This window comes from Molossus molossus, unplaced genomic scaffold (genome assembly GCF_014108415.1).
Source record: "Molossus molossus isolate mMolMol1 unplaced genomic scaffold, mMolMol1.p scaffold_m16_p_2, whole genome shotgun sequence".
Lineage (NCBI taxonomy): Eukaryota > Metazoa > Chordata > Mammalia > Chiroptera > Molossidae > Molossus > Molossus molossus.
In genome coordinates this window covers 117,444,523-117,466,440 of record NW_023425355.1, presented here as the reverse complement: position 1 = coordinate 117,466,440, position 21,918 = coordinate 117,444,523, and the positions used below count along the sequence as shown (strand labels likewise).

At 37.1% G+C, this 21,918-nt stretch overlaps 1 protein-coding gene across 1 annotated transcript in view; it reads left to right on the top strand.

The window, feature by feature from the left end:
• The window catches only part of LOC118635805 (cytochrome b-245 heavy chain), a 41,315-nt gene that overhangs the window by 7,885 nt on the left and 11,512 nt on the right, over window positions 1-21,918 (top strand). Inside the window, exons 4-10 of the mRNA XM_036270737.1 lie at window positions 1,288-1,398; window positions 6,585-6,669; window positions 9,164-9,309; window positions 11,371-11,561; window positions 14,942-15,071; window positions 18,055-18,147; window positions 21,373-21,626. Of these exons, the coding sequence (XP_036126630.1) occupies window positions 1,288-1,398; window positions 6,585-6,669; window positions 9,164-9,309; window positions 11,371-11,561; window positions 14,942-15,071; window positions 18,055-18,147; window positions 21,373-21,626 (1,010 nt within the window). The remainder of the gene's footprint in view (window positions 1-1,287; window positions 1,399-6,584; window positions 6,670-9,163; window positions 9,310-11,370; window positions 11,562-14,941; window positions 15,072-18,054; window positions 18,148-21,372; window positions 21,627-21,918) is intronic.

Sequence of the window (21,918 nt, the reverse complement as noted above, 5' to 3'; positions counted from 1 at the left end):
CAGCCTCACTTCCTCCAGTGCAATTGCCTGGACTAGGTCTAGTGTGGGACAAATAAAAGTGTGGCAGGCATCCCAGCAGCATCTTTCCCCTCCCAAAAACCACTGGACAAGTGTTGAGCTTAAAGGAGAAATCTAATTCTGGCTCAGGAATGAAAAAGCAGGTTGGAGAGAAATATCCAGGCATGACACAGTTCGGACAAGTGGGATCTTTCATATTCTCTAAATCATCTGATTCCTACCACTTTTGTACATGGAGAGTCCTGCTCCTAGTGGCATGTTATGAAATGATTTTCAGGAAATATGAATTCCCTTACATATGGAGCCTTTGGGGGTTTTCCCAAAAGTTACATTACTTGATTAGGCCAGCAGAGTGAAGCTCCCCAACATTCCTTGTGTCCATTAGCATTCTCAGATTCGTTGAACTGCCAGGTCTCTTTTTCATCATAGATTAAAATAATTTCAATTATAGCTTCCCTCAGAGGATATTATTTGATACATCATGTTGAAACCATGGCTTCATTGCTTAATAATAATACTAATTATAATATGTATTATAAATCACATATAAAATAATTATATCATTATACCACATTATTATGGTTATTGTTAACTTATTCAGGTTGATGCTGAGAAGGATGAGTTCTCTTTGCTTTTCCCCTCCAAAATATGCAACTTCTTTAGGTATTTCAAAGAGCAATTATAATGCCAAAGCATTATATCATACCAACTTAAGTTACTGTTGGGGTCAGTCTAAGTGCTAAGGGAACCTTCTTTAAAAACCCCAGTTTTCATACTGAAGTCTAGTTAATAATATACATTCTTAAGTATTTAGAGGGTAGTGAACTGATGTCTGCAATTAACTTTGAAGTGCATCAAAAGTAAGATGTATTGATGGATAGATAGAGGGATGGGTAGATCGATGAATAGGTGGATAAATCTGTGATAAAGCAAGAGTAGTAAAAAGTAAAAGATAGAATCCAGGAGATGGAAAAGATGGAATCCTGGAGGTGGGTAAACAGTATTCAATATGAAATGGTTTAAAATTCTCTATGTTTGAAAATTTAAATTAAAAAATATTTGGGTGGGAGGTGGTAAGGGCCACCTTACCACCTTGAAAACAAAGGTTCCTAGCAGGCCCTAAAGGTAAATCCTTGGCTCAGAAGGACCTTCTTTTCTAGGTAATTTGATGTCTCTGGTGTGTGGAACTCATGCTGGGAACCCTGGGGAATTGGGTGAGGTGTTTTGTGCTTACAGGCATCACCCTACTCTTTCTTCTGCCTCTTCTAGTCAGCGCTGGCCTTGGCCAGGGCCCCTGCGGCCTGCCTGAATTTCAACTGCATGCTGATCCTGTTGCCAGTCTGTCGAAATCTGCTCTCCTTCCTCAGGGGTTCTTGTACGGTAAGAGCAAACGTTTACAAAGTTTGAGTTCCTCAAAATTTTAAAGGCCATCAAGCTAGATGCCCTTTCTTAAGAAAAGCAAACCAATGGTTTGTGAGGATTTCAACCTCTGTAGAATATTTGTGAGCCAAGCCATGCTTGATTCTGTAGTTTATTTATATATTATTTGTTGATGGAGCTCCCTGGGATAACCATTGAACCTGAAACAGACATTAAAACACACACACACACACACACACACACACAACCAATCAACCTATACCTCAGTAATAGCAATAAAGCCCATTTACATGCACACATACAGGCATACATAATATAATATGTATAAATCTGTATATAAACAGAGCTTTATTAGGCTGAGGTGCAATTTGGGAATTAATCTTATAGTGCCATATTTTTCAAAGTCAGAGAATATCTCTCTTATGGATAGCATCCCAAGCAGATGAAATCAATGGGCAGTGAGTCACATTATAATAAATGTGAATAAGAGGTGTGGGTCTGAGGAACTGAGGAGTTCAGAGCTTCCCAATTGCCCAGGGTTCCTTTCACTTTCAATTGAGCGATTTCAAGAGTCCCTGAATGTGCTATGCTAAAACAAACAAACAAAAAATAATAAAGATTATGTAAAAAGAACTTTTGTAACCTATAAAATGTTATACAAAGCCCTGGATGGCTTGGCTCAGCGGTTGGAGCATCCGCCTGCGGACCAGAGAGTCCCAGGTTCTGTTCCCACTAGGGGCACGTACCAAAAAAAAAAAAAAAAAAATGCCATGCAAATTTCTTACTGATATTATTATACAAGGATGAAAAACACAGAACTTAAAACCTACACATTTTACTCAAATAAGTGGATCCCACAAAATGTTACAAATAAGGAGCTACAGGGAATCAAAGGAAGGGAAAATTATCAGGTGGGCAGAGGATGAAGAAAAGCTTCTTGGAGAAGGTGGTATTAGATATGGGCATATAAGGATGAAATAAGCCTCTAAGAGATATAAATGAGAAAAAAGACATTCTACCTGGAAAACATGGCATAGGCAAAAGCACAGGAAATGGTGAGGAAATCATATTCTTGAAAGCCCTGAGTAAGCATGACTTCTGGCTCCCCTTTGGACATTTTTGCCATTCCTGATCACACTGGAATAGCTCTTCCAAAATTAGGGATTGATACCCTGCTGGGGCCTATTCTACTAACTCATTAGCAACTACTTTCCTCTGGTTTTTCTCTTAATAAAATGTATGTTTCTAATATTAACTAGCTTTAAAAAATATTACCTATTAAGTAGAGATAATTTCTAGAGGAGAGCAGCAAGCAATCTACTCTGATGGGAATGTAGGGATTATAAAGGGAAGATACCTGAGATAAGGCTGATGTGAAGCTGGAGCTTTGCTGGTAAACTCTTACCTTGAATGTATAGCTCAGGAGTTAATACCTAATTTGGTAATCACAGAGTATTTTGAGGAAGGAAAGTGGTTTAAACTATCAATAACAAGGAGAGTTTTCTTGAACTCTACCTCAGTTTTCCAAGTCATACTAGATTCACATTGATCCTAAGGGAAATTATTTTTTTTTAAGAGCAATATAACACTCAGTTTACTAATATAGGATTAGCAGACTACAACTAACAGTAGACAATGATTACAAGAATTCCCAAATAATCTTTTCAACTGAAGAAACCACAGTGGTAAAACTCCATTTGTTTGAAAGTTTTATTGATGAGCCACCTGTAAAGTACAATGTCTGATATACCATAGGTACACAGTGAACATTTGCTAAATGAAGCTCATGCACTATGGTTTTTGGTTTTTAAGGAGACACAATTCATTTTTATCACCTCCTTGCCCCCTGTTTCAATACTCTGCATTTAGAGGAAGTAAGTCCTGAGAAATAGACAGTGTTTTCACCAGAATGGCCTGTTAGGAAATTCTTGTTACTCCACAGACCCAAATCGCACTGCCGTTGAGCTGCTGTGACCCATGAGCAGTGCCTGTTGTAATGGCTGATTTTAGGCTTCCTGTGACCCAGGATGGAAAATTCTCATGAAGGTCTCTAAAGACTGGAATAAAATGGGGCTGTTTTTCAAATTTCAGAGAAGCCCAGTGCTGTAATCAGAAAGCCCTACATGTAAAATAATTATTTAACATTAGCAGCAAGCAACATTCTTTTACAGGCAGTGTGTGTTCCTCCTTCTGGGTTTCCCAGTCTGAAATGTGAACTTTGTAAATGAAACTTATTTTTCTGATTGTGATTAAAGTGAGTGAGTGTGCTGTGACTAATGTTAGAAATCATAATAGTTTCCACTTAATTGAGTCTTCATAGATGCCACCTCATGAAATCTACATATCAAGCTAGTGAGGTGAGGATGAAATTAAATGGCAGTGTTGGGATTCAAACCAAGGTCATTGTGCCCCCAAATCTCATTCACTTTTCTGCATGCCACCTAAACTCAAAACTGTCCTATTGTTGGTATTAGAGTCTTAGAAAGTCCATCATATATATGAATGATTGAGCATGCTGAATAACTTAAGGTAGAAATGGCAAAGATTTTGTAACTTTAAGAATTTGTTAGTAGGACAGTATGCAAACTGAACAGTCACAGAACTTCTGTTCAGTTTCTAGTGGTTTTAATCATTTAGATTTTGCTTTATAATACTTCTGGTTACCTGGAGAAAGAAATATGCAGGGTTAGCCCACCCCAGGAAAGATAGGGGTAAAGACTGATCCTGCTTTGTTGAGGAAAATGGAAAAGGATGGGGATTAGTATACAGAAATCCCCAAAGAGTTTCAAGATGATTTGTCAGGAAGTAGGAACAAACAAACAAACAAACAAAACAAACAAAAAACAGTGTGGCAAGTGTAAATATTCGAGTTTAGAATAATCATCTTAGATTCTCTATAGGTTTAGAATAATCATCTTAGATTCTAGGACCGTGAAATAGTACAATTCATTTAAAGAAATTGTTATTAAAGGATTTTAAGAAGTACATGACATATTGCTCTGCATACAGGAAGCTTACTTTCTAGCTGGGAAGCAAAGCCATACTAAATGAAAAGTTAAATAATGATACAAAAAAGTAAGTATTTAATAAATACTGCTCAATGAATCTATGAAAAAGACCTAAGAGGGAAGAACTATGATAAATATATAGATAAGAAAACTGGAAACTGAGTAAATTGTTCAACTTCTTACAGCTAGGTGGTAGAGCTGGGATACAACACAAGTATATCTCATGGCAAAAGTTGCTCTCTGAAATGTAATTCAGTGCTGCTTTCTGATCCTACTCATTTTCATTCTCTCATTTATAGAAATTCAACTATGTTCCAGCATGCCAATAAGGACTGTATTAATTAGTTATTACTGTGTAAAAGATGTCAACAAACTCACTGGCTTAAAAAAAAAAAACTCCAATATTTTAGTTCATTATTCTGCAGGTCAGAAGTTCATCTGTGGTTGGGTTCTCTGCTCAGGGTAGCACAAGGCTGGAATCACGGTGTCAACTGGGTTGAATTCTCATATGCAAACTGGGTAAAAATTATCTCCCAAGTTCATTCTTGTTAGCTAAATTCAGTTCCTTGCAGTTGCAAGATTGAGGTCCCTGTCTCCTTGGTGATAGTCATCTAGGGGCTGCTCTCAGCTCTTAGATGTTCATGTATTCCTTGTCATGTGGCCCTGTAACTGCAGATCCAGCTCGAACTAGTTCTATCCTGTTTCTAACAACACCCAGAACCAAAATTTACACCACTTATGAGTAACACTTGTGAACACCACTTACGAGTAACAGTTGGGAACCCTTAACTTGCTTTACCTCCAACCCCACCACAGAAGCAAAGGACCAGGACATGACAGCAACCTGAGTACAGAAGTGAATGGTCTATTGTCCAGGAAGATCTGGTTTTGAAACCCCTTAAAATCCCACCCCGAACACTGGATCAGGGAGCCAGATTTGAGCCTTGCCTCCTGTTTCCTTACTAGTAGACTCAAAGATAAAACCCTTTTATTTTCTCAAAAGCCAGTGTCATAGTATTGGCTTCTATGCACATTGGGCAGTGAGACCTTGCTTGGCAACTCCCCTCCATCTTCAAACCAGCAACAGTGCATCAAACACTTCTTATGCCTCCAATCTCTGACTTCCTCCAACTCTGACTTCTAGGCCCAGATTTAACAAGCTTTTGTAATTGGGTCTTACCCATTCAGATAATCTCTCTCATAAGGACAATTTGGAACTTTACATCTGTAAAGTCCCTTTTGCCATGTAATGTAACAAAATGATGGGATGGACATCCCATCATATTCATAGGTCAGGTCCCACCCACACTCAAAGGGAGAAGATTATATAAGGTCACTGGGGATCATCTTAGACTTCTGCTTATCACAGGGACTCTAAGAAACAATTGGGAAATGGGAATAAGATATTTCCTTAAAATTATAAATAATACAATATAGTTAAACAAAGTACAGAACTTGAAACAAACACAAAAGGCAATGAGGCTAGCCTGGCTGTTGTTGCTCAATGGTTGAGTATCGACCCATGCACCAAGAGGTCGCCAATTTGATTGATATAAGAATGAAATGACTTGATGCATGTAAAAGACTTAAAGCAACTCCATGCATAAACTCTTTGTAAATATTAGCTATTGTTATTCGTGCTATTGTTATTTGATTAATAAACTCCACTTGTGATGCTGTCTCTATCAACATAGACAGGTGGACTGTTTTTTTCTCCTCCCATATGGTATGTCCTAGAAGGGTATTGTTCTAATATTCTTCACTTGTTCTAGAACTGTTCACTTGTCTGTGTCCCCATTAGACTGAGGGTAGGACTGTGTTTTGTTAATTTTTATATCCTCTGTTTATTGAATAAATTAATCTGAACTAGAAACTATGTGGTTAGATTCCTATTTTGTAAAATTAAGCAATGGATTCCAAGAGAAGCTTTTTAGATCACTAGTAAGGGAACATACAACATATTGGTTAAGCTAGCTATGCCACTTACTGACCCTTTGACAATGGGAGGATGACTATATCAATCTGAGCTTCAGTTTTCTCATCTATCAAATGTGTAGAATGACATAGTTCTCAGGGTGGCTGTAAGAATTTAATAAGATTATATGTATCTAAAGCCTGGCACAGAGAAAATCTTCTTATTAACAATTATTATTTCATTATTTTCTCCTTAATCCAAAGTTCTGCTCAACAAGAATTGGAAGACAACTGGACAGGAATCTCACCTTTCATAAAATGGTGGCATGGATGATTGCACTTCACACTGGTAAGGTTATTAAAACATTTGAGATTGCAAAAAAACTTGAAACCAGAGATCTCCCTCTATTCTTAGATACTTTTTAAAATAAGAGGTCAACTTTTATGGGCATATTAGGTGGTCATTAGATATGTTGTATTTTTTAAATGAGTTCTGTTAAAAAATATTCACCTCTCTTTCCACCATCCTAATATTAGAATTTATTTCTTCATGTCTTAACACTTTTTTTATCTTGAGCTCCTCTGATAGAATCCAAGTGTCTTCACCTTTTTTTTCACTCTTCTTAATATAAAAAAAATGTTGGTTAGTCCACATATAAGAGCTTTTATTCATTCATTTAAAAAATTCTTGTTTAAACCTATAGATTTATATATTTCTTGTAATAACCTTAGAGGGGTCACAGCCTATAAATTGAAAATCACTTAAGACAGAGTTTATCAGCTGAACATTTTATTTACTATTATTGTATATGTATATATACATATATTCACATATAATATACATGTGTTTACATATATTATGTATAATGTATTATCAGAATTATTAAGGTGGTGGTGTTGGCACAACAAGTGTATCTGGCATGGTGACTATAATTAATAATACTGTATTGTATACTGTATTTTTAAGTTGCTAGGAGAGTAGACGTTAAAAGGTCCTGTAACAATGCCCTGGTCGATTTCGCTCAGTAGTTAAAGCTTTGGCCTACAAACCAATGAGTCGTGGGTTCGATTCTGGTCAAGGGCACGTACCTTGGTTGCGGTTCATCCATGGCCCTGATCAGGTTGTGTGGGAGGAAGCATCTGCCCTCCTCCTGCCTTCCCCACATTATTGTCTGTGTCCATGGGTTATGCATATATGCATATAAGTTTTTTAGTTTATTTCTTCCCACCCTCCTTCCTCCCCTTCCCTTTGAGGTTCATTATATTAACAACCAATTTGTACTTCTTAATTCCTTCATCTTTTTCACCCACCCCTCAACCCCCTCCCATCTGGCAACCAACAAAAAGTTCTCTGTATCCATGAGTCTGTTTCTGTTCTGCTTGCTCATTTTGTTTGTAGATTCAGTTGTTGATAGATATGTATTAATTGCCATTTTATTGTTTATATTTTTGTTCTTCTCCTTCAAGAAGACCCTTCAACATTTCATATAATACTGATTTGGTGGTGATAAACTCCTTTAGCTTTGTCTTATTTGGGAAGCTCTTTATATGTCCATGGATTCTAAATGATAGCTTTGCAGGATAGAGTAATCTTGGTTGTAGGTCATTGCTTTTCATCACCTTGAATATCTCTTGCCACTCCTTTCTGGCCTGCAAAGTTTCTTTGAGAAATCAACTGACAGCCTTATGGGATCTCCCTTGTAGGTTACTAACTGCTTTTCTCTTGCTGCTTTTAAGATTTTCTCTTTGACTTTAACCTTTGGCATTTTGATGATGATGTGTATTGGTGTGGACCTCTTTGGGTTCATCTTGTTTGGGACTCTCTGTGCTTCCTGGACTTGTATGTCTGTTTCCTTCACCAAGTAAGGAAAGTTTTCTGTCATTATTTTTTCAAGTAGGTTTTCAATTTCTTGCTCTCTCTTTCTTAATTAATTAATTAATAATTCACTGTAAATTATTATTTATTTCAGTTAGTGAATCCTTCATTTTTGATTGGTCTTTTTTATGCTCATGAGGTTCTGACTAAGTTTCTTGAAATTCTCACTAAGTTCATTGAGCATCCTTACAACCAGTGTTTTGAATTCTGCATCTGTTAAATTGCTTATCTCCATTTTGTTTAGTTTTTTTTTTTTCTGGAATTTTGTTCTGTTCCTTCTTTTGGACATGTTTCTTTGTCTCTTCATTTTGGCCACCTCACTGTGTTTGTTTCTATGTATTAGGTAGAGTCACTATGTCTCCTAGGCTTCCTAGGGTGGCCTATTATATTAGGTATTTTGTAGGTTCCAGTGGCATAGCCTCCCTGGTCACCCCAGCTGGGCAAGAATTCAATTTTTTTAAATTCATTCCTTTGGCCATTGTTTTGTATAATTTCCATATAATTTTGTCATCTCTCTCTGGAGTAATGACAGAGAGTCCAGTGAACAGAACAGCCAAAGATGTGCCTTACATGAGAGCCTTCCTGTTTGAGCATAAATATATCAGGGTAAGAGAGACAACTGGAGGACATCTAAATATTCTCAGAGACCAAGGTTATTTTATAGAATCTTAGAACTTGGTTGGGTCTTTAAGATCATGTAGTTCAACACCTTCATTTTGCAAATTAGGAAACCAAGACCAGAGAGATGAAGTGATTTGCATACACTCACACAACCAGAGAATAGCTTGCCTACTAGAATTGTCTTGCCTCTCGGGTCCTGGAGACCTGTTTTTTGTGTATAAGTATATTGGGTCATCCCTGTGTTTCCCTGTAACTTATCATAGTCAGGGGCTAAAGGCAAACCCAGCTTATAGTAAAATTGTCCGCATCCTTCACCCTTTTTGTTTCTCTTCTTTGTCCTCTTTAGCGATTCACACCATTGCGCATCTATTTAATGTGGAGTGGTGTGTGAATGCCCGAACCAACAATTCTGATCCATACTCAATAGCACTGTCTGACATTGGAGATAAGCCTGGTGAAACTTACCTCAATTTTGCTCGAGAGAGAATCAAGGTAAGCCTCTTATTTCTTGATTCTGATGTTCCCTAGACCATTAAAACTGAGGACTAGATTTCAATTAGTGAAGAACTTCACTTGGTCAGAATGACAACAATGACAAATTTGACTATCACACTAACAAGTCTATAGGTTCTAAGAAAGTAGGTACAGAGAAAATGCCTCCCACACTTCTGATGCCATGTGTGGAGGGTCACTCGGTGTTTATAAGTTTCCTAAGATCACCTATGAGAATATGTGTGTGTGCCTGGAATAACTCAGGGTCACCCATGACAAGGCCCAACAGGAAGCCAGGGTTACACATCTAGACAAAGTTGGATTTATTACTTGCTGCAGCAAAAGGGACCTCATACTACGAGGAAGTCTGGAGCATCTCAGAAGGATGTTAAGAGAGGCTTATTATAGGACCTGGGCTTGTGTTAGATGATTTGGGAGGGGCTTAACGCAGGCAAGGATTTGCTGTGGATCAGGTATTGTCAGGAATTGGGGGTAGTGCTAAGACTGAGTATCTTAATTGTTTTCTAGGAGGTACAAGGGAATAGAATGAAGCTAAATGTTTAAAAGGTAAAGAAACAGCAGTCACCCATATTCTTATCTTGGTTCAGACATAATTTTAGAGTAGTATTGTTTTTACCTCACTCTATAGCAGTCACAGAATGATGCTGGTGTTCTATGAAATTGTTCATGTAATATAAGGAACACTCTGATCTAGGTGTCAGTACCAGTTTGTTCTTTCTCACCTTCAACATTTAAGGTGTAGCCTATGTCCACTAATTGTCATTTATTGAGATACATAGTGTGCTGGGAGTAACTTAGCAGTTCTCCAGGGGAAGCCATTTTGGGTATCCACAGGCAAGGACTTCTTCCCTTCCAGCAGCTGTTGAAGGTTCCTACACTCAGAGGGAGAAGCTCCAAGTCATCTTCATGTGCCCAATGGGTTGGGGGAATGGCCAAATCAAATCACATCACCATACATCGAATTTCAAACATGTCTCCTCTTGTTTAGAAAAAGTTATAAGAAAAATCCCTTAATTCTGAAGAAATAATTATCCTTGGGCTTGACATGCAAAAATGTGCCTGATTTCCTCAAGGACAGAATTAAATAGCATCAAACAAAACAGAAACTCTTTTTCTATAATATGTTGGATGTTTTTCTTTTATATTGTTCATTATTTTATACAATGACATATAAGGGTGGCATTATGAACATACGAGGTAAGCGAGCCAACACTGCCATGTGCCCAGATCTCCTTGGATCACTTTTACTATGTCTGTACTTCCCCACCCTTCAGTGTACTTTCACTTCCAGTTTTCTGTACAAGTGTGTCTTCCTCTTAGAACCCTGGGGCTATTGGAGTCCCTTTGCCCACAAGCTCAGAGATCTAGAAAGGCCTGGCTATCTACTTCTTTCTGGGCAGCACTTAGCCAGTACCTGATGGGTGCAGGCTATGAAAGCCCATTTTCCTTGCCTTGAATCAGGATAAACTCTGAGTTGTAACTTACCCTTCATAGTTCCCCTGCAGCATCAGGATGAAGCTACCTTCTATAAGATTTAGCCTGAGATTACTCTCTAACTTGACTTGTTGATCTTTCATGTTCTATTATCTATTCCCTTACCAGTTTCTCCTGAAACACAATATTTCTAAATCACTTGCCCATGAGTTCTCACCTCAGGTTTTTCTTTGGGGAAATGCAGCCTAAGATGTTAGATATGCCCAGAATTTTAAAACTAAGCACTGTGGCCTTTTTCCAAATCAAGGGTTGAAAGATTTTGAGCCCCTTTTGGGCTATCTTATAGTAGACTGATTTCCTTTATTTGACACTCCCTTAGAACTATTTCAGTGTATCAATTCATATTTCCTGTGACACCTCAACCACATAATACTTTTTAAAATTGAGAAATATTTATTCAAAGTCTATCTCTCTGTGAAGGATGGTTAGGATTATATAAAGGGAGAATGAAAATACCTATTACATTATACACTTGACACTTTATATATAGGTAGTCCTGCATTTGAGACCCTACAAATAATGTGTGTATGTATTTGCATTTTATAGAATCCTGAAGGAGGCCTGTATGTGGCTGTGACTCGGTTGGCAGGCATCACTGGAATTGTCATCACACTATGTCTCATATTAATTATCACCTCTTCCACCAAAACCATCCGGAGGTCTTACTTTGAAGTGTTTTGGTACACACACCATCTTTTTGTGATCTTCTTCATTGGTCTCGCCATCCACGGAGCTGAGTAAGTGTTTAAATTCCAAGACCAAATACTTTACGTCACACCTTCAGTTTCCAAGTGTGATGTTCTGTTAGAGGCACAGTGACCTCCTTGTCTGTGTGTGGTCAGCTGGTCTTCTGAGGGAATATTAGGGAAAAACAGAGGTCAATGTTGTAGAAATCACTCAGCAGCATTTTAGTTTCTTGCACCAAATTAATAGCTATTCACAGTGCTGCTATTTATAGCAAGCTTGAAAATACATCAAAGTTTGAGTATCTTTGCAAGCATATAACACATGTTGAAAGTGCTCACATGGTCTTGAATGTCTGCTATGTTTTCTGTGGCTTAATCACTAATATATTAGACAAATTCCCAAACGAAAAAAGTTAATGATTAATCAGTTGAAAAGGTTTGCTATAGTTCAATGAGTTTTGATTCAAACTAATCATTTACTGATTGCCTACTGTGTATGAGAACAAATCTGAGGCACTGTGAGGAATAATAGAAGAAAAAAATACATGGTTATTGCCTTCAAGCATTCTAATATAATAAAAGAGGTAACTTCTAGTGAACACTTGTTATGAGCATGAAATATTTCTTTTAATCCCCAAGAGATAGACATGCTCTTACTATCCCCATTTCCTGGGGAAATTGTAGACAGGGTACCAGACTTATAAAAAGTAAGATATGTAGTCCAAGCCATCCAGATCGTAAGTGGCATAGCTGGGATTGGAGTGAAGATGATCTAAAACACTTCAGAGACACAGTGCCTGAACATGTGGTTGGAAGAGTTTGCCTTATCGGGAATCCTCTTTAATACTAGATTTCCTTTTTCTACTGTTTCGCACTAGTTGATTCCCCCACCTGCACACAAAGGCAGGTTTGGGAAAGTTCACTGGAATAGGGCTCCAAATAACTAAAGATGGAGGAAGTACATGCTTAAGGCTCAATGACTCTGCTCAGAGTCAAGTTGGCCTAGAAGTGGCCTAGTAAGTATGAAAAGAGGAAGGGTGGGGAGAAGCATCATTGGGCAACCACTTGTGTGCATTCCTGATTGACTTGCTGACTCTGCCCCATGAGCTACTCTTTCTACACACGAAAAATCTGTGTAGAAAATGAATCTTTTGACTCTCCTAAAACAATTGAGTATCTTGATTTTTAAAATATATATAATTTATTTTACTTCTCTTTAAAAAAACTTTAAAAATGAAGGGCACAACCAAATTATGCCTTTATCACCTAAGAAAGAATCCTAAAACTAGAACTTCAATAACTTGATCATCGTAAATGAATAATTTCTCTTTGTCTTTTATAATTTCAACCCTCATTTTGCAACAACTTGCTCATATTGCAAGATGCTCCTTGGGGGAATATTTTCTTGTTTTGTTGTTGGTAATGAATTTCACTGATTTTTTTATTATGCAAAGGGAATTGCTACCTTAAACTTCAGGTTTTCAAAGTGCAGTTGAGTATCTTTAAATGGGACTTGATCATAATCCAGCTGTTTCAGAGAACCCTAGAGAAAATAAATAAATGCTCCCCCCTTGTTTAATAATTTCACCACTGTACATTTATGTAGTTTTATTAATAAGCATTTTTTCTTGGAGTAGGCAGAGGAGATATATTTACCCCATTCTCCATTTGAGGAGAATCTGTTACTTACACTGGTTGACTGATTGCTCACAGTCTTATGGCTAGGTAATAGCTGAACTGGGATTAAAATCCAGGCTTCATGATTTCTGGTCCTAGCATTGAGAAAGAGAAAAATCAGATTTTTTTTCCCTATTTTTTCCTTCGCATGTGAACTTGAGCATTAAGAACTTAAATAGTTATCATTTGTTGGGTGCTTATTCTGTATCTGGCATTTATTATGCATCATGCCAATTGATTATTAAAACAAATATTTGATGAGATTCTAATATATCTATTTTTAAGGCTGAAGAAACTGAGGCTCAAAAGAAATTCAATAACTTACCCAAGTCACCAAACCAGTAAGGGGTGAACCTAGAATTTGAAACCAAGGCAGTCTGGCTTGGGTCCATAACTGTTTTCACCAGATCATTCTGCTTCTAGTTACCTAGTCTCTCTAAGCCTCATTGTCCTCATATGTAAAATGGGAGTACTAATACTTATCTTTCAGGCTTTTTATGAGATAATTTGTATATAGTGCCTTTTCCAGGCCTGGTACATAATAGATGCTCAATACATGGCAATATCTTTCCCAAGACCTAGGGATAGAAAAGAATGGTTAATAACCTTGAATTAAAACATTCTCAAAATATACCAAGTGGCACAATAAAATTTAGGTCCCCCAAACAAACTTCTAGAAAGGACTTCTGTTTCTCCTCTTAGTACATGTTTTGAAGACCCTGCTACTTATGTTCTTTAAGGTCAGGGACATGACTTATTCAACTTTGTGCCTCCCTTCCTCTATCCCACTAAACTTTCATTGTCTTAAGTTTTGGTAGTTGCTCAATTAGTATTTATTGAAGTGAATAGGCTCTGAACACTCTAAGGGGAGAATGTCTTAATCTCCACAAAGTTAAGTCTTCTTAAGTTGATTTCAACATTTTGGTTTAATTTAGACAATTTTGAAACAACAAATAAAGCACTTGTACTAAATCTCATGGCTACTGTTTATGACTGTAGGGGTTGTCAGCTACATAAGGGTGCCTGGACAAGGGGAATAAAATTAACCCACATTCTGCTGGCCAAGGTCTTTGCCTGTAGGACTGTCCTCACAGAAGGGGTATCTTGTTCTAAATTGCACAAAGGCACTATATGGGTTAGCAGTTACTTCATTAGATTTGCAGTTTTTCTGTTTGTTTATTTGTTTGGTTGTATATAAATGAATATAATTCTAGAAACAAAAACACAAATGCTCCCCTAAGAAAACAGGTATTGATCTAAAACTTCTCCACTATAAGATTACATATATTCTTTGTGCCACTGTACATACTTTTTCTATTGCTGAAGATCATATATTTTCTTTCCATTTCTTTAATCTACTTGGAGGGAACAATAAGATATAACATTTTAATGAAAAGTACAAGAACTATATTAGAATACTAAAGTATTCCCAATCCTGGCTGGGTGGTTCAGTTGGTTAGAGCTTTATCCTGTACACCAAAAGTTTGTAAGTTTGATTCCTGGTCAGGGCACATACCTAGGTTTGTGTTGCATTTTCAATTCCTGGTCAGGGTGCATACAGGAGGCAACTAATCGATGTTTCTCATTTTGATGTTTTTCTCTCTCCCTTCTTTTATCTCTAAAATAAATAAAAAACATATCCTAAGGTGAGGATTTAAAAAGTAAAAAATAAATAATATAAAATATGCCCAGACTGTCAAAAATTTGCTTAACTTCCTGCTACTAAATGATCTGTACTTACATTTCCTCCCCAGGCGAATTGTACGTGGACAGACCCCAGAGAGTTTGATGGAGCACAATATAGAATTATGTTATAAAAACATCTCAGAGTGGGGAAAAAACAAGGACTGCCCAGTCCCTCAGTTCTATGGCAACCCTCCTATGGTATGTACAATTCATTGTTGCTAGTACAGTTTCATTACCAAGATCTTCAAACTGTGTCTAAGAAATACATACAAATGTCATAGACTTGTCCATTACAAATGTCATGGAACTGCTAGAATGTTATAAGTATCTTGTTGTTGTTTTTTTAAACTAAACTTAGTATAGAATTATTTCTTGAAAGGTAAGCTTTTCATTGGTCTTTTATGAATGTCCTGATATAAAATTCAGAAAAGCATTGTTTTTGAAAGTGCTCTTTGAGTTCAAGAAGTTCTGTATTTTCTCTTCTGGATGTGAAGGTCACAATAACACCAGCTAGTGATTTTCAGAGGGATTCCATCATGAGCTGAGTTGAATAGCTCAGATAATCAGCTATAGGGAGCTAGGAGCCTCTTCGGATACCAGGAAGTAAGACTCTCTATTTTTTGATTTAATTAACTTATTTATTTTTGTTGCAGATGTTTCTTCTTTTCCCCCCACTGATTCCCCCTCCCCCTCCCTCCCCGCCCTGTCCCCAGCTTTGCTGTCCATGTCCATTGTTCATGCACACATGCATATAAGTTCTGTGGTTTATCTCTCCCCCACCATCCCCTCTTCTGGGGATAGTCAGTCTGTACCCCACTTCCACATCTCTGGGACTACCCCATTCCTCAGACTGTTATGTTCATTTTATTCCACAAATAAGTGAGATCATATGATACTTGTCTTTCTCTTTTTGGCTTGTTTCGCTTAGGATAATACTCTCCAAAGTCCTCCATGTCGTCTCAAAGGATAAGAGATCTTTCTTACAGCTGCATAGTACTCCATTGTGTATATGTACCACAGCTTTTTTATCCATTCGTCTACTGATGGACATTTAGGCTGTTTCCAGATCTTAGCTATTGTAAATAGTGCTGCTATGAACATGGGGATACATATATTATTTCTGATTGGTGTTTCAGGCTTCTTAGGATATATTCCTAGGTGACACACATGGTTGCCTTTAGGCATCGGGAGGTCCTATGAATGAGGCATAGAAAGGTTGGACAGCCAGCTTCATACTAACATGCAATAGCACTGCATAGTACAGCAGGAGTGTGGCAAGGGTGACAAAGGGGAAACATGCCGAAATCTTTACTGTCCTTTGTTGGTAGCTCTGAAGAATTCCATTTTGTATATTCTTTTATTATTATTATTATTATTATTATTATTATTATTATTGATTTTTTAGAGAGAGAGAGATAGAAACATCAATGTGAGAGAGAAACATTGATCAACTACCTCCTGCATGCCCCTTACTGGGTATTGAACCCAAAATCCAGGCATGTGACCTGACCAGTAATCAAACCAGGACCTCTCAGTTCATGGGACAATGCTCAATCCACTGAGCCACACCAGCCAGGCCATTTTGTATATTCTTAATACCTCTAGTCTATAGAGTGAGAAGTGGGCTCTGTGATGTTCATATTTCTCCCCCTTGGCAAGCCGTATGCTTTATTCTTATTATGCTAGCCAGTGGTATAAAGCTATCCAAAAAATGTCAACATTTGTACAGGTCTTCTGAGCAGAATTATTATTTTTTTCTTAAGCACAACATAATATAATGTAATTCCCCATCCCATTTTCTCCTTTCTTTTTCCGTCCTCTACTAATATAGGGGAACTCTTCCTTTAGACACAGAACATTCTCTAAGGACTTAACATCTTTAAGCATACTTGTTCATTAATAAAAGAAACTAGACACCTCAGTGAACTGTCCCCACTACATGCAGACATCAACAGGAAGGATAAAAAGGGAACTGTATTTCAGTTTTTCATATAGGTTAAGAGAAGACACATTTCCTCGAAGACAGCTGGAGTCAGAGTAATACTATATTAACAGGCATCTACCTCAGAGGAGCTTCTGGGTTTTGGGGGATATTAGAGGCAATGTCCAAGACCTGGTTCCATTCAGTGGAGCCCCATGGTGGCACCTGGGAAACAGATGGATGATGACAGACTGTTTTAAAAACCTCCTGTACCATGGAAACAAAGGCCAATAACAGAACACTACTGACTTTTAGGGCAGATATTCTTCAACTGTGGCTAGAGAGGGGGACATTTAAGTGATAATGCCTCCTAAATGTCTTTGTTACTTCAGGTATTGAACTAGGTGCTCTCGGTTTCCAATAATACATTTCTAAAAAATAATTTAATAGAAAGATCATATGTGAGACTGTGAGAAGCACTTCATGATTTTATTTCCGTCTTGAAATTCATTCTGGAATGTCATCTTTTAGATGATATTGCCTTCTTAAATTCTTTACTGCTTCAGGTATTAAACTAGGAACCTAATTTACTGTCCCAGGATGGATATCTTTGGATTCAATGCTTTTATATAACCAACAGTGCTACAAAGTAATTCCAGTGTAATGAAACACCACAGATTCTGATGAGAGGGAATCTAGAGAAATCTGAAAATCTTTGGGTTTGTCCCTATTCAGCAAGTACATTGCAGAGCTCCCAAGAACTTACCAGGATATTGGAGAAACAGCTAAATTTTTACATAAAATTTATCATCTTGCAAAAGAATACATTTTGATTACATAACAATTGAAAACACTTGCAATATTGCATTAAAAATATGGTGTTGCTGAAATGCTATCTTTTAGAGAAATGTTAATTCCGAAACCAACCTTGCTTTGCTGTAGGGTTATTGCAACTGCTGTTGCAACACTAAGAGGAAATCACATTCTTGTGCACAGTTCCTCTTTGGAAAGTTTTATATTGTAGATATAGTTCCCCAATGTGGCCATGGAGAATGTTTAGTATTACTGGTTCAAATTTTAATTTTGAGATATTTGTCATGCATTCTGTTGTAGAAGACATTTATTAATCTAATATAAAATATTTAAAGCCTATAAAGATCAACTTAACTTCTAAAATGTTTTTGTCCCCATGAATCTTTTATTAACTATAATGCCTTAATACATTCTTCTTTTTCTTAAATATTTTTTTTCTTATTACAGACTTGGAAGTGGATAGTGGGTCCCATGTTCCTGTACCTCTGTGAGAGGTTGGTACGGTTTTGGCGATCTCAACAGAAGGTGGTCATCACCAAGGTATTGGCTGGTTTAGGAATTACTAATAGAATCTAACTATAGCATGGAAAATTTTACCCAAGTTATCTATATCATTGGCCAGAGATCTCTTTTACTCAATTTCTTTTGATTAAACTTAGAGCAAAGAGATGATCTAGTTAATTTCAATGTACTTAGCTTGATAATCAAATGGTTAGGCCTTTTAACTGGGTAAACTGGAAGTTAATATTTTCTGTTGAAAAATGAACCCAAGTGTTTTGTGTGACTGAATGTGGGGTGTGTGTGTATGTGTGTGTAGAGGGGAGGAACATAAAGTGATAATGTGATTAGTTAAGAGTGGGGAAGCGAGAGATGAGTTCAAAAGGACATACATCGAGCCTTAAAATATTCAGATGCTAGTTTGTTCCCTGCTTCCATGTCTCTGGATCTATTTTTTGGTCACTTTATTTATTTATTTATTTATTTATTTATTTATTTATTTATTTATTCATTCATTTATTTATTTATTCATTTTTCAATCCTCACCTGAAGACACTCTTGCATTTATCTTCAGATAGAGCGGGAAAGAGAGAGGGAGGAAGAGAGAGAGAGAAACATCAATGTGAGAGAGACACATTGAGTGGCTGCCACCCACATGACCCCAACTGGGGCCAGGGATAAATTGCAACCGAGGTACATGTCCTTAGCGGGAACCTAACCTGGGACTCTCTGGTCCACAGGTGACGCTCTAACCACTGAGCAAAACCGGCCAGGCTGTCAGTTTATTTTGTTCATTATATTCTACATGTAAGTGAGATGATGTGATACTTGACTTTTTCTGACTGGGTTATTTTGCTTAGCATAATATTGTCCAGGTCCCTTCATGCTGTCTCAAAGACATCTTTATTTTTTACAGTTGCATAGTAGTCCATTGTGTAAATGTACCATGGCTTTTTTATCCACTCATCTACTGATTGACACCTGGGTTGCTTCCAGATCTTAGCTACCTCAGTGGGAAGGGGGAGGGTGGGAAGAGATAAACCAAAGAACTTTTATGCATATATGCATAACCAATGAACACAAACAGTATTGTGGTGAAGGCAGGGGGCAGATCAGGAAGGAAGGTGTCAATGTGGGGGAAAGGGGACATCTGAAATACTTTCAACAATAAAGATAAATTTTAAAAATAAAATATTCAGATGCCAAAAGAACCAAGGAACCAAGGGCAGGTTTGGTCGAAGTTGAGACAGTTTCCCAAGTTCTCTTTATCTTCTTTTATGTGCTTTGTATGTAATCATAAACTATCAGCATTAAAGTGCCCAAAGTCTCAAACAAGTTAATAACTAAACTGTGTCTAGAATTGAGTCTCCTAGCTCCGAGTATATAGTGGTTCTCTCCCCAACAATCTATGCTGCTTCTCATCATTAAATAAATAAATAAATATCCAGCTAAATTAATAGAAATACAAACTTCTTATTATAGTTTCAGTAAACACCAGACAAGACTACTTGTATCAAATTAAATTTAATTCAATTCAGTTTAGTTAAAAAATTATGTACCAAAATCATGGGTTATTTTTACAAAACACAGAAATTCTTCCTGTCCTTCACCTTAATTTTTCTTTTTTAGCATCTATGGAAGGTCATAGTAAAGACGGACCATCGGGCATTAGAAATCTGGAAATACAAAAAGCCACAAAAGTTCTCTTTTTATGATACTTATATTGTACTGTAAGAAAAATTCCACAGATCAGCAAAAAGAGCTACCTCAAAATTTGCTTTACTAGCATAGAACTGACTAACCAAACAAGTGTTTCCCTTAAACATATTTCTAAGGCAAACTTGTTTTCATGTGAATAAAATAGAGACTCATTTTTTCTCATATAAGCACACATAATAATCATGGTGTGATCTATAAGTATTCCAGTGATAATGCTGTCCCCTACTACTTTTTATTAATGTCAATCCCAATTTTGCCTGTGGTAGCAAAATTGCTATATGATAAAAACTGGTCTCACCATATACTATTACAACATGGTAAACATAATTTTCAAAATAATTTTGATAAACTTTTATTTTCTGTTTTTAAAGGGAAGCTTTACAACTCTGGTTACAGTTGCATCATGTAAGATATATTTGAATCACAAGTTTTCAAAATGCTTGACAATTTTTATTATAAGGACTTCCCATTCTATTCTTCCTCACTGGAGAAAACAAAACTCAGCAAGATTTGTCAACATTAGAAAACTGCTACTTTTTTCTATTGATTTTTTTTCCTTTTTTATATCTCTTGGTTTGTTTTTAGTTGTACTTATAAAGTCATAGACTTTTTAGGAATCATCAAAGAAACAAACAATATATTACTTTCTGTATTGAAATTAAAGCTTTTTATTGTGTTCTATTTCTAAAATTATTTACCAACTCATCAGTTGATGGACATTTGGACTGTTTCTCATTTTTTGCTATTATAAACAAGATGTTATCAATATATATATATATGGATAGATGGCAATGGCTTTCAGAGAGATGGATGGTATATTCCACATAAGGAGAAATACAGAAACAATGCAAGGAGTCAGACAGGTTTGAGGTGTGACTCAGGACAAAGGCAGACAAATGCAGCTTTGGTTTGGGAGATGTTGCTGTAACTCACCAATGGGGTATTCTTCCCCTTCCATCCAGATGCTAAGGTTCCCCTTCCATCCAGATGCTAAGGTTCCTGGGGAGAAAGGAAGGCTGAGCAGGAAGCCATCTCTTCTTTCTGTTTGTAGCCTCTGCCTTTATTTCTTAGAGAAAAAATTGATAATAAGCTGATGTCTTAGGTTGAATTCCCTTGTAAAAACTGAGACAGAAAACTGCATGCAGAAGGTTTATTGGGGCATGTTCTCAGGATAGGAACCCGTCAAAGAAAAGAAGGGCAAGATTGGGGAGAGGGAAAAGCTGACCCTCATTATTGTAATTGCAGCCTCAGCAGATCCTATAGGCCCTATAGTATAGGGAGTGTTGGAGTTAATATGGCCCCTCAGAGTTGTCCCAAATTGAAGAGAGGGGCCAGGTTTTTGTGTCCCTGTATCAGCTCATTATTGTCCATGGGCTACAGCCAAGGGCAATGTCCAATGAGAGACACATTTGTTGCAGGAAATGCTGTGTTGGCCCTGAAGAAGGGACCTAGGTGTGACATCTTAGCTCAGCCCTTTATCCATATGGACACTGAAAAGGCAAGTATTTGGGGAAAGTGTAGTTTTCAGAGACATGTTTTATTCTGTAGGTGGTCACTCATCCTTTCAAAACCATCGAGCTACAGATGAAAAAGAAGGGATTCAAGATGGAGGTGGGACAATACATTTTTGTCAAGTGCCCCAAGGTGTCCAAGCTGGAATGGCACCCTTTCACACTGACTTCTGCCCCTGAAGAAGACTTCTTTAGCATCCATATTCGCATTGTTGGTGACTGGACAGAGGGACTGTTCAATGCTTGTGGATGTGATAAACAGGAGTTTCAAGATGCCTGGAAACTACCTAAGTGAGTAAAAAGCACATATTACAAAGATGTATGAGTTCAGGAAATATAACACTAAAGATCTCCCCTCCTCCCTTCTCTCACTGTCTCCTGAGTCGCAAAAACACACAGGTTCTACAAATATAGGTAGCTATCTCCATGCTCCCCATTTTATGTGTGTGGTGTGTTTGTGCATACATTTATAAATCTTACATGATATATAAAATATTTTAATCAAATATTATCAATGAACATTCCCAAATTTATTTCAATATGTAAGGATGAAGTCCAAGGTATATTAACTTTTCTAATATAC